At 31.7% G+C, this 16,092-nt stretch overlaps 1 protein-coding gene across 1 annotated transcript; it reads left to right on the top strand.

Annotated features, from left to right (window-relative positions):
* Positions 1 to 7,061: 7,061 nt before the first annotated feature.
* On the top strand, positions 7,062 to 8,819 carry LOC21405698 (probable xyloglucan endotransglucosylase/hydrolase protein 23). Its single transcript, XM_010104719.2, has 3 exons — positions 7,062 to 7,415; positions 7,670 to 7,863; positions 8,338 to 8,819. The coding sequence occupies exons 1-3, from the start codon at positions 7,134 to 7,136 to the stop codon at positions 8,753 to 8,755; spliced, it is 894 nt and encodes a 297-aa protein (XP_010103021.1). The 5' UTR covers positions 7,062 to 7,133; the 3' UTR covers positions 8,756 to 8,819.
* Positions 8,820 to 16,092: the final 7,273 nt, after the last annotated feature.

Here is a 16,092-nt window from a genome sequence, read left to right on the forward strand (position 1 = left end):
TTTGGCTTTTCAGATGGAAGGGATTAATGAAAACTGCTACAGCAACTGCTGGAGTGCATGTATATAAGTAGCAATAATGTAAAGGAATAAAGCAGTATCTGTTGTTTGATAAAGAAAAAAAAATTTTGGAATCATATATTTGTACTACCTGCATGGTTTGTCTTTTTAAACTAGTGTCTCATTCAAAAAATCTAATCTAATTTGAATATTTAGGTGGAAGATTGCATAGTACATTTTAAATATTATGATTATTTTTTCTCTTCTTCTAAATAACGCATCTTCTAAAGGGCAAATGTGTATTGCCTCATCTATTTTATTTTCAACTAAACCCTCCTCCTGCTCCTCCTTCTCTTATTTCTATTTCCCCATCTCTATCCTCTCTCTCATGTCGCAGAAGCGCTGATAAAAAAATTCCCAATATTTCATTAATAAACATAGCAAAATTGAAGAATTACTATCTTAATGATCCATTAAATAGTTTCTAACTGCGAGAAAAACTCCTAAATCAACTAAAATTCGGAACAACAAATCCTGCAAAAAATAAGAGAGAAACAAAAATAAAAGGGAAAGGTTTCGTGTCATAAAATTTTGTCTAGCTAGCTTCTTTCCATCCAAAGTCAATAAGACTCCTCTGCGCTGCCACATAGGGAACCATTCGGTATGCACTGGATCATTGATCTTCTTTACACTCAAGGTTTGAAAAATCGACATTTTCACTTATAATTCCGTGAAATTTTCCGTACTTTAAAAGTACCGAGATATAGAAAGAGGGCTATAATATATTTTCTGTAAAATATCCTGAAATTTTGTTGGGATTTGATTTGGGTTTATTTCCCTCTTTTTTTTTTTTTAGCCATTATTTTGGTATGGTTATGTGATTGATTTGAGTGAGATTTGGCAGTTGGATATCCTTGTTTTGGAAAGAAATTTGCGGATTTGGAATCAGCTTAGACTTTCTCATTTTGAAAGTCAACTTTTGGTCTTAGTTTGGTAAATTGGTGATTGATGATGTGTTTGATATTTGGATGAGATATTGCAGCTGGCCTATTCTCATATGCTTCCTAAGAACATGTCCAGGTTCATATGATAGTTATGGGAAGATTTCAAGAATTAATATGATTGATTATCAGTTTGATTTTTGACAGCTTAGTTGCAGGGATTATTGCAATAGACACTGCAACAGACTGAAGTGCAACAGATTATTTTGAAGATCTTATTCGACTACTAGTCAATCATACTACTAAGTTAAAGTGATTCACCACTAAATTGATAAAAGAAACGCAATTTTGTTAATTTTATAAAACTTCGGCTATTTCTTCAAAAAAAAATTCTTAAAAAATGGTCATTTCTTTGACGGCCCTTACTTCTGGTCATCATTACTATGTTCATACTTAACTTCTATTACTTTAAAACTATAAACCTCAATTCTAGGCAACAATTTTTTTTTTTGCTTCCTTAATAGTAAAATAAATACTAATATACTTTGGCAGAATAAAACTTTGATCATTTAAAATGCTTTTCCGAAAACATTTTCAACTTCTTAATATTAAATAGTCCGTAGATGAAATTCTTTTAAAACTTTAAAATTGTTTTTCTTAAACGTGGTCATATATTCAACTTATCATTTGAATCCATTGTCGTTCACATGCAATTAACACAATAACATTTTGGATACATTAATACACTTTGTGACTTGAGGTTGCTAAACATTTCCTCGTTGTCTCGTACACTTTACTTCCATGACATAACATATTTATATCCATAAATATGATGTACATTAAAAACTTAGCAGCATTTTAAAAATACGTGGTGCATCCATTACCCATTTGTCCACACTGCGCTCATCCTTTTCTGCACGCCCATCAACAGGTTTCAGGGAGCTAGTGCCTTACCCGAGCTTCCTACAACATGAACAAACATAATAAGCTTTTGCTCAACAAGTAACAGTAGACCACAACAAGTCCAATCAGTAATGCATACCCATATATGCATTCATGTCATAAATCCTAACATATTTTCTAAACATCTAAAGCATTTATCGTATTATATCGTCTTATGCTTTCATACTTCTTTCTTTTATATTGTCTTATGCTTTCTTTTCTTTATGTTCATACTTCTTTACAACTTTCATTCTTGTGTCGTTCGTTTTCATAATTTTTACTTCTTATGGGCCTCGTACCTAATGTACCGTAGCGCGTATAACCAGTGAGGATTGGGGTAGCGATCCAAAACCAACTAACCCACAGTTTCATTTCATTCATAATAACCTCCCTTGCGTAGGCCGGTACAAACAGTTTTATTAACTTTCCGTCATTTATCATCTTTGCTTTATTCATCGTCTTACTGGTAAGCTTTTCTTATCATGATAGTATATAATCTTATCGTCTTACTGTCATCTTTTCTTATTATGACAATAATCTTAGTCATATTATTGCATCTTTAAACAATTTTTGTTGACTCTAACTTTTACTTTGACTTTAGACTTTTTCACAGATTAAAATTCTACGGCTACTTAAGTCCATAAGCACATTCATCACAATAAATAACTTTCAAGAAGCATCTTTCACATATTAGCATATATTAAACTCACAATATGCACACTTTTGTGCAACACAGAGAAATAAGCTTGTTCGTGTTATAGACAAAACAATTGCAGGTACTTATAAGAGTTCCACTAAGGTCACGACTTTCGAGTCACCCGAAACTTTACTACGTTAATCGCCTACTGATCCTATCATATAAATTCTCGATTGTTAGATTTACAATGTAAGACCAGTAATTGTAATATAATTTGACTCAAATTCATGGTTCCATAAATGTTATTTTCTTGAAGTGTGCATGTCGTGTCTAAAATCTTTGAAAAGATCTACCATTTTCATTGTCAGTATCCTGACCGAAACATTTCCTATATCACCAATATGCACCAAACACGTGCATATTTGGCCTAAAATCACCATTTTGGACATGCTTCAGAAATCAGCCCGAAACTGATGTCTAGGGTCATTTTTTAGGGGAAAAAAAACTATTTCACAAAAGTTGTTCGGAATGAAATTTCCTTCAACTTGATGTTGGTCACTTTTTAAAATTAAGCTTCTATCTTGGTCTTCTATCCAAAACAGAGTCGGGTACAATTTTCAGGTCAATAATCTAGTTTTCAATTTTGGTCTGAAACTGAGAATTTTCATCGTTTTAAGTTTCTACCCAACTTTGATCACCTAATCAACTTATTTTACACATCTTATTTCTCCCATTCTTCATTACAACCGGGTTTGGTTCAAATTCTCAAACTCAATTTCGGCAGAGGTCCGCCTAATTTTTGTGTTTCTTGAGCTAATCATAGCTCATTTTATCTGTTGTTTCAACCTTTCAAACACATATCACAACCTTTCTCATTCTTTTTTATCATCATAAACATGATAAGATCTAGGGTTTCATCACTATTCTCGCAAGAATTCTCCATAAACAAAAATGCTAAACACAAAACCCAATAACTGAAAATTTATCCTTTAGACATTGGGTTTTTCGGTACCATTATTAACCATAAGCAAATCATCATCCTTAGCAAAAATTTTTCCATGGTTTCTACTATTTATGGACGTGCATCTATGGTGAAAAATGAGGAGAAAAATTGAAATTTTACCTTCGAAGAATGAAGAGCAAGCTCCGATGGTGCTAATCAACGGTAGTTTTTCGCCGTTTTCGATTTGAACTCGTTTTTCTCACTTTGAGAAATTTTTTACTTTTAGCTTATACTTTGCTATTCATTATTAATATCAACAAATACTTATCATAATAGTATTCATATTTGTAATACAGAGAATTTCAAAAAATTTCATCTTATATAATAATTTTTTTGACAAATTTCCTAGTCATGATAATTTGTCTCTATCTCTTTTTGTTTGTTTTTTTTTAAAGAAGGGATGTAAGTAAAACTAAAGTTTTAAGGTAAAATAATAGTACGATTATTGTTATTCTACTTTTTACTCTTTTTATATATTTTTTTAATCTAAATGATTCAATCTTTTTATTAAATTTTAATTTACTTTTCAAGGTTTACAATCCACAAACTGTGAGCTTAAACGTCGTTGATTATTTTATTTATTTAGTAATTTAAGTTTAAAATATGAGATAATTAAAAGTTAAACTTTAAGGTATAATTGAAATATTTCTTGAAATTTCGTATAGACGTCGCAAACGGAAAAAGTCATGCGGCAATCTAAGAGAAGAAATGTAAAATAAAAAAAAAATAAAGATTGTTGAGGCAAAATACGGGTCACTTTGGGTCAACGAGGGTTCTGCCACCACTAGACCTAAGATGGCTCTGCCTGTGTGATGTGATTAAAAATATGATAATTGAGATATAAATTCTAATGTTGATCTTGAACTTATAAAATCCTGATAAAAATCTTAATTTATTAAAGGGATCTTTTTTAGTATTTCAATATATTAATAGGTTAAGTTTTTTATTCGTTACATCTATATAAAATTACATAAAAAAAAAAAAAATATGTATATCTAATAATTAAAAAAATTTAAACTATCGGTATATGATCCGTACTAAAAAATCTTTCTTTATTAAAAAAGACTTTTAAGGTTAGAAAAGTCGTCACCAATATATATCATGTAGACAACTGTCAAGCTAAAAGACATTTTTCTTGCAGGGAATTATTCTTTTGCCAAATGAATTACTGAAAATTCAATCTGGGTGAGAACGAGAATGTCAAAAAAAAAAAAATCAACAACAACAACAAAATTCAATCTGGGTGCAGTCATATTATGTCACGATAGGAGCAGGAATAATAATACAAAAATAAGCGTCGTCTGCCATGCACGAAATTCCAGTTTCCAAGTTTTACTTTATTTACTCCATCTACTCAATTTTTTTATTCGCATTCTTTCCTTTTCTTTTTTCTTTTCTCTTTTCCTTTTCCTTACAATATAAGCTTTTACAAATTCAAAAATCAACATCAATATAGATAGTTGTTAATCTCCTTTATGCTCTTTTTTGTTAATGGAAAAAAGGTTGGTTCTTCCTTTCTGATCGCCATTTTATAGATTTCTTTTTGCTGAATAAAATGAATAAATATAAATTTTTAACTTGAAACATATAGAGCATCTCTCATGCAATGTTATAAGTACTAAATGTAAATTTAGCATTTGAGTATAAAAAATACTCTACAATACAATATTATTTATTGTGACAAATTTATAATATATTATATTTTGTGACAAATTTCTCACCAAGTGTAACATATGATTAATTTGACACTTAGAGGATGTTTGGTAGAGGGATCCGTTCCCTGATTCGAATCATGTTTCATAGTTCGTTACAGTATTTTCTCTCACAAAAAATTCACGTAAATCGAAAATAGTTCAAATTACATGGTTTGAATCCTCCAACCAAAGTATCATTAATTTTTATTGGTTGATATAATTGCGTTTTCATTCAATCATTACAATTTTCACCCTCTTAAATTATTTTAAAATTAAAAATATATTTTTACATCTTTTAAAACTCAATGATTATAGAATAAGTAGATTTTAGCATTTTAAATAGCATTATGCATTAGAGTACAAATGAAAATAATATGTGCTATCATACTTTTTGGTGTCAAATATACAATTGATATTAATATTTATATTGTAGATGGTCATAGAATGACTACGCTAAAATTTGATTTTAATTTTTAGATTAAGTTAATTTATTCCTTTTTTTCTTCGAGATAATATATTCTTTCAATTATCACATAAAACTATTGAATTATAACTTTTTTTAATACAATACGAGATTGAACTTGCAACCCTCCACTCAAATCCCATTCACCTAATTCTCTCGGTACCACAAGACCAAAAGATCTTAGGGGTAACTTTCAACTACTAATTAAATATAAATATGACTATCGTTAATTTTTTTTTTCTTTTTTTTTTTTTTTTGCCTTTTCTAAAAAAAAACTATTTTTATACTCCAATGAAATTGCAAGATTCGTAATAAGCTACTTTATTTTATTCAGCAGAAAACATATTCTAGAAGAATTTGGTAGAAATCTAATCTTTTTCCCACCTTAACATTAGCAGATATCTATTATCAACACAACAATTTCCCAACCAATTGAAACATTCGTTGGAGCAACCAGACAGATCATCTCTTCTTCGCAATAAATTGCAGTACCGTCCCCCAGTTTAGAAGTTAATAGATTTCTTGTGAAATGAAGTTTTGACCCATGTTTGGATAAATGTGGAAAGTGCTAGATGCCAGCTTCCTAACCATAGATAATTAACCCAACATACGCAATATATAAGAAGAGGAAAAAAAAAAAAAAAGACAATTAAGAAGAAAGTTGACCTGGCCCTCAAAAGAAAAATCAAAGCAGTTTCCTAGCTAATAGGCTCTTGAAAAATCACTTGAACAAACATAGTGCATGCCATGAAAATGATATAATATAAAGAGTATTTTACACATTTAACCCGTTAATTTGTGGGAACTTGTTTATGAATTCTTAACTTTAATTTCGACAATTTTTCTTTCCAATTTGCAAAACTATTGAAATGTGTCTCCTTTTACCAATTTCGTTTTGAATTTTTGTTATATGTAAAGAGTATTAATAAGTTGGGGAATTGACATATTTGTATCACTGTTTGAATTGGAATGTTAAAATTTTTCATCGAACGGGTTTTTTCGTTATCAATTTAAGAAACTTATCATTAAAATGGGGTACATGGTAACTGTTTTGTAAGTTCGCCGAAAAATATCCAAAATTTTAAAATTAAGGGATAATTTGCGAGAAGCCTACAAGTACCACATTATATACATACATACATACATATATATATATATATATATATATATATATTTGCGAACGCAATTATTAATTTGTTGCTCATAGTTACATTTTGGCATCCAGCTGTTTACATCTAGTATCTTTATACTTTTCCCCACACGCCAAATTTTCAACAACTCCAATTCTAATCAATGCAATAATATGGTAAGCAAACTTCCTATACCGTTTTCTCCACTATATAAATGTCACGACTTGGATCACTCATTTGCCCTCGTCAAACAAAATTGCTAGCTTATCATTTAATCATTTACGTTGAAAACTGCTTTTATCCTAAGAACATATCAAAACTCTTCAATGGCTGCTTCTTTCTTCCCTTTTCCAAATTTGGCTATTCTTGTTGCTTTTAGCAGCTCCTTGGTACTTGTTGCCTTTGCCGGTAACTTGTACCAAGACTTCGACATAACTTGGGGAGATGGCCGTGGTAAGATGGACAATAATGGTAAGGTTCTTACTCTTTCCTTGGATAAAGCTTCGGGCTCTGGATTTCAATCCAAGAATGAATATTTGTTTGGAAAGATTGATATGCAAGTCAAGCTTGTTCCAGGAAACTCGGCTGGCACAGTTACTGCTTATTATGTAAGTTTTTTTATTTTTTATTTTTTATAATTAAATACAATGTAGGACTTATATCTCCTTCTTTACTAATAAGAAATAAAATTATTAAGATCCGACACTCACACTTGAGTTAGTTACGTAAGTATGTTTCTCATGATGTGTTAAATGTATAGTTGTTATTTCAAGTGCTTACACATTACCAAAAACAATTGTTCTTTAAACGTATTTTTACTTTTTTTTTTGTTTTCCTTATTATCTTCATAATGTTGTTGCAGTTACGCTCAGAGGGGTCAACATGGGATGAGATAGACTTTGAGTTCTTGGGGAACCTTAGTGGTGATCCTTATATTGTTCATACAAATATTTTCAGCCAAGGCAAAGGCAACAGAGAGCAACAGTTTTACATGTGGTTTGATCCAACCGCAGATTTTCACACTTATTCTATCCTCTGGAACCCTCAACACATTGTGTACGTAACCTATACGCCGCTTTATACGGTTTTATATAATTAACATGTCAATATTTGGTAAGTTTATAATACAGAAATAGTAAGAAATATGCCAATATGAAAAGCTTAAGAAAGTATATAGGCCAATTTTTAGTTATAAAAATTAATAGGCAATAACTTGTTAAGTTATAGTTCATAACCAGATAAGTTATGGACAAACTTGTCAAATTATGGTTCATAACCAGATCAGTTATGGACAATAACTTGTCAAGTTATGATTTATAATCAGACAAGTTATGGACGAAAACAGTAATTTGACCTATTTATTAACTTATGTAATCTATTGGCCTATTAATTTTAATTCATCTCAAGTCTTGGCCTATTTCCTTATTTCTTCCTTTATAATAATATAGGGCTGTGACATTTCATGCATGGCATGTCCATTGCTCGTTTAAAAAATAAAATAGTTTTATAACAATATTTTTTTTTTTTCAGCTTCTATGTGGATGGAACACCCATCAGAGAGTTCAAGAATTTCGAGTCCATCGGCGTTCCCTACCCGAAAAACCGGCCGATGCGAATATACTCGAGCCTTTGGAACGCGGAAAATTGGGCGACAAGAGGTGGACTTGTGAAGACAGATTGGAGCCAAGCTCCTTTCACTGCTTCCTACAGGAGCTTCAATGCCGATCAGGCTTGTGTCTGGTCTTCTGGCTCCTCTTCTTGCAGCTCAAACTCTAACAAGAACTCCAACAATTCAAGCTCTGTCTTGCTCTCACAAGAACTGGACTCCACAGGCCAGGAAAGGCTCAAATGGGTGCAGAAGAATTACATGATTTACAATTATTGCTCGGACACAAAACGATTCCCACAAGGCCTCCCTCCAGAATGCACAGCAGCCAAAACATCCTAGAGTTGAAGTACTACCCATATTTAATAGTATTATCATATGTACACATTAAACATTCTCGAGAGCCAAATTTTTTTTTTTCCATTTGTTTTCTTGAATTTCGTTTGTTAATTAAAGTAAAAAGGATATTTTCCTCAAGTGTAGTAGAAAAAGTTTTGTACCTAATAATATGTGTTTAATAAGTGATTATTACATTTTTATGATATTGGTTGACCTATCCATTTCCGGTAAGTTTATCACAAAAAAAAAATGGAAAAGAAAATACATAATCAAAAGAAAAAAATAAATCCCTAAATAATTAAATAAAAATGTTAAAACATTTGAAGAATAAAAACGTCGATGGGTTGAGAGAGGATCGAACTCTCGACCTCAGGATAACTCAGGAGATATGAGGCGTACGCCAACAGCGGCAAAACCATTGTTGCCCTTTTTTAATTTTTTTGTAGTATAAGAAACTGTTTTAAAGAGTAAAGAGTTAAAATACACATTACACAACCAACTTCTTCCTTTCTTCTTTCCTTTCTGTTTTTTTTCTTCAGCTGGAGTAACGCGTAGGATGGATTCGAATCCTCTAGTCATAAAAAGATTCGAGCATTAAAAGTAGCAATAGTCACTTATAGGTGGATATAAGGGGCCTATGAAATGATGGACTGGTGAAACATTATTGTAAACCGATAAAGAAAAGATTTAGACCCTCAATTATTACTGTGGCGTTTAGTTCATGGATTCAAATCATGTTATTAGAATTATTTTCAATTTACGTGTATTTTTTGTGAGAGAAAATACTGTAGCGAACCACGAACCATAATTCGAATTAGGGAACGAATTTAGATATCAAACAGATCAGTAGAATCAGTTGATTCTTTTTATTTATATTGAATAAGGGCGTGAGGACACTAACCATTTCTTTTTTAACTAGCAAAATAAAAGAAAAAAACTTCTTGAATAATATAAGCCTTACTTTATAAGTAGTTGAAATATGTATTCTGACTTGACAATTTAGATAATACTATTTAACCATTGGGTCTTTTATAACCAGCAACAACAACAAAAAAGGCCATGGGATCTTTTAAAGGTGAACATATATACTTGTGTCCAGCTACGACTCTCCTAGCTAATTAAGTACTCTCGACCAAACAAAATACCAAAGAAAAAAAAAAACAAGTAAACCATTATTCTTAAGAGCATTTTCATTTTTTTGTTCTTGGAAAACGTGAAAAACGTTTTTGAAAAGGGAACCAAACAAGCACATTGTTGTCCTCGTTGATTTTTTAGTGGTAGATAACCAGAATTACTTCATAAAAACATCATGCATCTTAAGTTTTCCTTGCAAATAATCCGATACATACTATAATATATCCACCGGCTACCAGATTAATGTTGGTAGAATTTGGTCAACAAATAGCTGGCAGTGACGAGTGACCTTAAGTAACCTTATTTATTTAGAAGCAAAATTTTTTTCCTGTTCAATGGATAATAACCAGGTACCAGATTTGTGGTCCCTAAGACGATAACTATGTTGACTTAACTAGCTCATTAGAATTTCATTTGCAGGGACCTCTCTTATTATTATTTTGCTAATAAAAAAAATCTAGTAGTGCACTTTATGTCCACTAGTCTATTTGGCTATAACAGCAATCTCGGTGACCACCGAGTATGTAGAAATAGTCTTACCATTAAGCCAGTTTTTACTCCTCTCCATCCTGTGGCGTGCAAAGGCTCACTTAATCTCTCACAAGCGCGTGACAACAATGCGTAAGTGCGGAATATCAAAGCGTTTGGTTCATGAATTAGAACCATGTGATTATAACCATTTTTGATTTACGTGTATTTTTTATGAGAGAAAATACTGTAACGAACCACGAACCATGATTCGAATCAGAGAACGAATCTATCTACCAAACATCACCTAATGGACAGAGAGAACCTAGTAAAAGTGTCCTTAAATGAAGTGCAAACCCTGACTCTCGGTGTTGGGGTCTCTCTTATTTGAAACAATGACAAAATGCTTACAAGGAAAGATTAATCCCACAAAAAAGAAAGAGAGAGGATATATAAAAGAAAGTAACAGTGAAAGGGATTTGCAAAATAGCTTTCCGTGTTACATTAGGAAATATTACTATATCGCGTTGGAAACTTTGAATAAGAGTTGCGAAATAAAAAAAATAAAAATAAAAAAAAGCAGAAAAGCAATATCTATTCACAAATGAAAGTGAAATGATTTTGATTGGACAAAAGTGATATACTTAACCACCGACTAGATCAACTTTGAATCTTTTTTCTGTATTGAGAATACGCGTTTTTAGTTTCTTAAGTGCTTTTCTGCTTCAAAGAAAAAAAAAAGAAGGGGGGCGGAAAGAAGGAAATTTCGAAATGGTAAAGCAATGCAGTTCTTAACTAATTACCAAGCTAGTCAATAGTGCATCCTCACACGACAATTAATACAACAAGACATGGAAACGTTCACAATAGCGCGTGAAAAGAACATGTACTGACTTAAAGCAAATGAACATTATGTTGATCTTTAACTTTTTTTTGTTTGAATTGCAAAATTTAAACTGTGTGGTTTAAATTGTAATCTAAATTGATATTTAAATGTATAATTATGATTTCTTATCCTCATCTCTTACTCACTAAACTATCCACATCTCTACCTCCATTCTCAGTTATGGAAAGGTGGGTCTGGGTCGGAGATTTTCCATTGAGTGACCTTCCCCATACTCGCTATTTCACATCAAATAGAAAGGTGTAAAATTAGGTTGGGTGGACCATTTATAACCCGTATTTAAGTGCATGGCCAACTTTTTCATGATTATCCAATGTTTTTCTTTAAAGACAATCAATTACTAATCACAATCAATTAATGATAGACCGAAATCAATTAGTGATAGACTGAGGTTAAAACGGTAGACCATGAAAAAAGAAAACAAAAGGCAAATCAGTGGTCAATCACTGACTAAATAGTGATGAATCGCAGTTAAGTAGTGATTAGATTACAATCAATCCGTGATAGATTGTAAACAAAAGACCGGAAATAAAAAAATAAAAAAAAAGAAAACCAAATGCTGTAGCCATGTATCAAATTTGAAATAGCTGCGAACATTTATGAAACTTTGACTCCCAAAGGGCCATATTTATTGTGAACTTAATTAAAAGAAAAATAGAGTAAAATTTCATTTTAAATTTAAATTAAATCAATTGTTCCATAATAGTAAAAAAAAAAAAAAAGGGGGAAGGAACAAAGACACGGAAAAATTACCAAAATATAAGGCTTATTATTATCCGTAATGATGAAGGTTAGGTCAACAATTGGTCGAGTCAGATAATCATAAGAAACAAGAAACGGCACAAAACCCATTTGGATATGTCGTAGTGTTTGCAGCAAAATAAGGTCTCGTTTAGTTCGCTAATTTGAGTTTTTAATTTGAGTTGATCTATGTGATTTTATGTGAGATTTTTTTACTGTAGTAAAAAGTTAGATGTGACTGTTTCTGAGAGCCTTTTATTCTAGCAAAACTCGAATTATAAACTTGAATCGGTAAAATGAACGGGACCTATATATGCCTGAATGGGGCATTTTTCTTTCCTTGCGTTGCATATCCATCTGTTTATTCTAAACTTTTTTTTTTTTTTTTTTTTTTTTTTTTTGCCTCACCGACCGATTCCAGATTAAAGGGGAAACTTCGGAACATTCTCTTGTTTTTCTATCGAGAAACTTCTAGGTCTCCGTGTAATGTTTCAAATATAAGAATTCAGCTGATTGATGAATTACACCCCCATTCACTGATGATGATAATTACTATCATTAACTTTTTATTTTGCTTCCATTCTTTGAAATAATAATCATGTATTGTGCATGTATGATCATATAACCTGTCAAATTTCATATGAATAGATACTACACGTAATACAACAACCACAACAATTGTCACCACGTCATTTTTTTTTCCTGGTGACGGTGTTTAATCGCTAATTTATTATTGGCATGTTTATTTTATTGATTCTGCTCAGTTCAATTCAGTTTGAGTTGTGAATTAATTTTAAAATCGTGTTTGGCAAGCAAACAGTCCGAAATATTTGTATTTCCATCATCAAGCTCCGCCAAGGGATTCCTTCTCCATTACTGACAATTTAAACAACAGAAAAGACTTAAGGATTGAGATGCCTTATATCAATCAATATTGAATTTGTTATATATATATATATATATATATATATATGATAAAACAATAATATCGATGGGTATATATGAATTTAGGAGAAACGACAAACGAACGCATGATAAAGAAAAAAAGGAAGAAAAGCCAAGCAATCCCCTGTTCTTACGAGTTATTACAATATCATCTTCAAATAGTTTTATAAAAAATAAAAAATAAAAAAGTCTATCGCACAATTCAATTAAATTGGCATGCATTGTTGTAAAAACGAACGATGATTAGGACTCAGTTCCTTGGCGGAACTCACGCTAGTCTTCTTCTCCCTCATTTTTTACAGATAATTCTTTTTTAAGTGGGATGCTTGCCTAGTTCTAATCTAGTTTTACAGAGAATTCTGGAAACAAACTATGTTTTAACTTTCGTATGTTTGCTTAAATGTATAGAATATTTACTCGGAACATTAAAACAATATTATTGATTTTAATTAATATAAGAGATGTTGATAGAGTCATTTAGATGTTTGTGAAATAAATAAGGGACATTGATAGAGTTATGCTGATCTTGATTAAACAATTAATGTGGAGCACACTAAGAAAGAAAAATATAACTAAATAAAACTGAGATTTATATTAAACTGTTATTTATTTTAAATAATTTTAAAAAATTGATATTTATTTAATTTAATTTCATAAATCTGCTATTTATTATAATTTTTATTAATTTCTATTTGGCTTATTACTTTAAATTTTGGGTTTTTATGTTTTAGTTTATAATGTCTTTTTTTCCTTTCGTTTTAATAAATATTTGATTTAGAGATCTTTTTTGAAAGATATAATTTGAGATTTATGACTTTTATCAAAATCCAGCTACTTATTGGCTTAGTTTGGTAGTGCTGTGGATTTTAGAAAAATTGCTTTTAGTTGTGCTGAAAGAAGAAGCAGTTGTTACAAGAAGCAGCTGAGTGTTTGGTAAACTGTAATTATAGTAGCTGTGCTGGTTCCAAAATCAGTGTAATAGCGTTTGGTAAATTTTGAGGTGGAATTACTGTGGGTATGTAAAATGACCAAAATAGACATAATATGAAACTTAAATATATATAATTGTTTTTAGTATTTAGAAATACTTGTTTAACTTTAAAAAAAAAAACATAGTGCTATGATTTTAAATTTTTTAACAATAAATTTATGATAATTAATTTTCTTTTTTTTCATTTCTTCATTCACAATATAATTACAACTAAAAAGAACATAATGATAAATTCTCAATATTGTTAATGCAACCAAATACCATATGGTTGCAATCACCCCACCTATATCTTTTACTACTTCAAAATCTACATTTGTGTAATGCTACAAAAAAGTAGCCACAGAAGTAATTATAATTTGTAGGAATACTACACAAAAAAGATTTGAGTCTTAAGCCTAATCTGTAAGAATGTATTTACTTTTCAGGTAACTTACTATCAACAACTAACAGGCGAGCAATTTTATCCAATTTGGCAATAAAATATTCTCTCCTCATCTCAACAGCAAAATTACTCTGTTCTAAAAGATGTCGTTTACTCTAACAAATATGAGGACGCTATTTGCCAAAACAGCATTTGAAATTTGAGCAAGAACTCCTTCGAGAAAAAATAAGCTTCACTATCAGCTCTCACCCTTGACACATGTTGACTTGTCATACTCTACCCTACTCTCAAAGCAAAATCAAACAAACAAATCTTGAATAGAAGAAATACCTACTATATTATTAGCAAAATTGATGATCCAACAGAAGAACATAAGTCAAACAACAAATCCAGTTATCTCCAAACGCTAAAACAATCCACTGCCACAGATTATCGGTACTGCAGAATATTGGAACAACTACTTGCAACGGGTAGATAAAACATGAACAGAGGAAAAACTGCATCAAGGCATGCGTCCATAATACAACTAAATACTAAGCCAAATCTGTAATGACTGAGAAAATTCCAGACCTTAAATAATACAATTCATGTATTTTTAAGCCAAGGATTTTCTTAGAAAATATTATGTTATATTGTGAATGGAGGATTTATGGAATTAATATATGTATTCCTAAATTCTATAGCAAATTTCATGTTAAGTTCATGTTTCGATCAAGTAAATTCGATCGATAAATTCTCGCAGTATTTTAAGGCGGAATAATTTTCAGTACAAGTATAGTTTGAGAATCTTAATTTCAAGAATCTCTAAGCACAGCACGATGTTAGCGGCGTATAAAAAAAAACGCACTGGCATTTTAAAAGAAGAAAAAAATCCTTAATTGCTAGACAGTTAGGTTAAAGTCATAAGATAAATACCTATAGTAGATGGATACAATATGAGCTCGGGAGTTGACACTGTCAGAAACGTCATTCTTGGGATAGAATACAGAAAATTAAAATTTAGAATTTGTTCAGTCTAAAATTAATTTCAAGACTTGAAACAGTTTGAAATATTACGCGAGTAAGAATATAAAACAATATTGAATTATTCAGAAATTGATATTGGACTGTAAGTAGTAGATTAACTTACGTGAGCTAAACTAATTACCTCTAATCAGTATAAATTTAATCTGTTTAGAAGAAATAATTGAGGATAAGATCAGGCACGTAATCTTGCCTTAATCAGATACTTTATATAGTGAAAAGTTTTAGGGTTCTTACACTTTCTTTCTCTTATTCTCGCTCATTCTCTCTCTCCTCTCACGTTCTCTCTCACACAAACCATCAATGGCCAAATACTCAAGTTAAGATTCCGACCTCCATTTTTGACACCGCCGGTGTCAATAGAAAGATCTCGACGAGCTGAGTTCAACGACATGCGGCACGACCTCCAACTCCGCCGGAATCAGCCGCAATCGCCGGCGGAAGTTCCGAAATTCCCATTTCTTCCCGTCGTGATATCTCTGCCATCCGATCTCCGATTGAGATGATTTCAGTCCCTATGGACTCAGTGCAGCGAGACGAAGAAAACCATCCATTTTCACAGCTCAATTCTGGCCGGAGTACCGCCGTCTGTGGTGGTCGGAATCGCCGCCGCCGCCACCGTCGTTTCTCTCTCTCCAGGCCGTCGTGGATGTCACCGCCCCCACCAATCAACTCAGAAGCCGACGTCCAGTAGATCCCGACCAGCAGCCACCGTCGCCGTCGCAGTTTGGCCGGAAAACGGAGCCACTACC

The sequence above is a fragment of the Morus notabilis genome, unplaced genomic scaffold, assembly GCF_000414095.1.
Source record: "Morus notabilis unplaced genomic scaffold, ASM41409v2 Scaffold317, whole genome shotgun sequence".
NCBI lineage: Eukaryota > Viridiplantae > Streptophyta > Magnoliopsida > Rosales > Moraceae > Morus > Morus notabilis.

Bases quoted from the DNA above. Each gene is read 5' to 3' on its own strand.
- LOC21405698 (XM_010104719.2), top strand. From the start codon at position 7,134: ATGGCTGCTTCTTTCTTCCCTTTTCCAAATTTGGCTATTCTTGTTGCT. The intron at 7,416-7,669 runs GTAAGTTTTTTT...ATGTTGTTGCAG, and splicing joins GCACAGTTACTGCTTATTAT to TTACGCTCAGAGGGGTCAAC. The intron at 7,864-8,337 runs GTACGTAACCTA...TTTTTTTTTCAG, and splicing joins TGGAACCCTCAACACATTGT to CTTCTATGTGGATGGAACAC.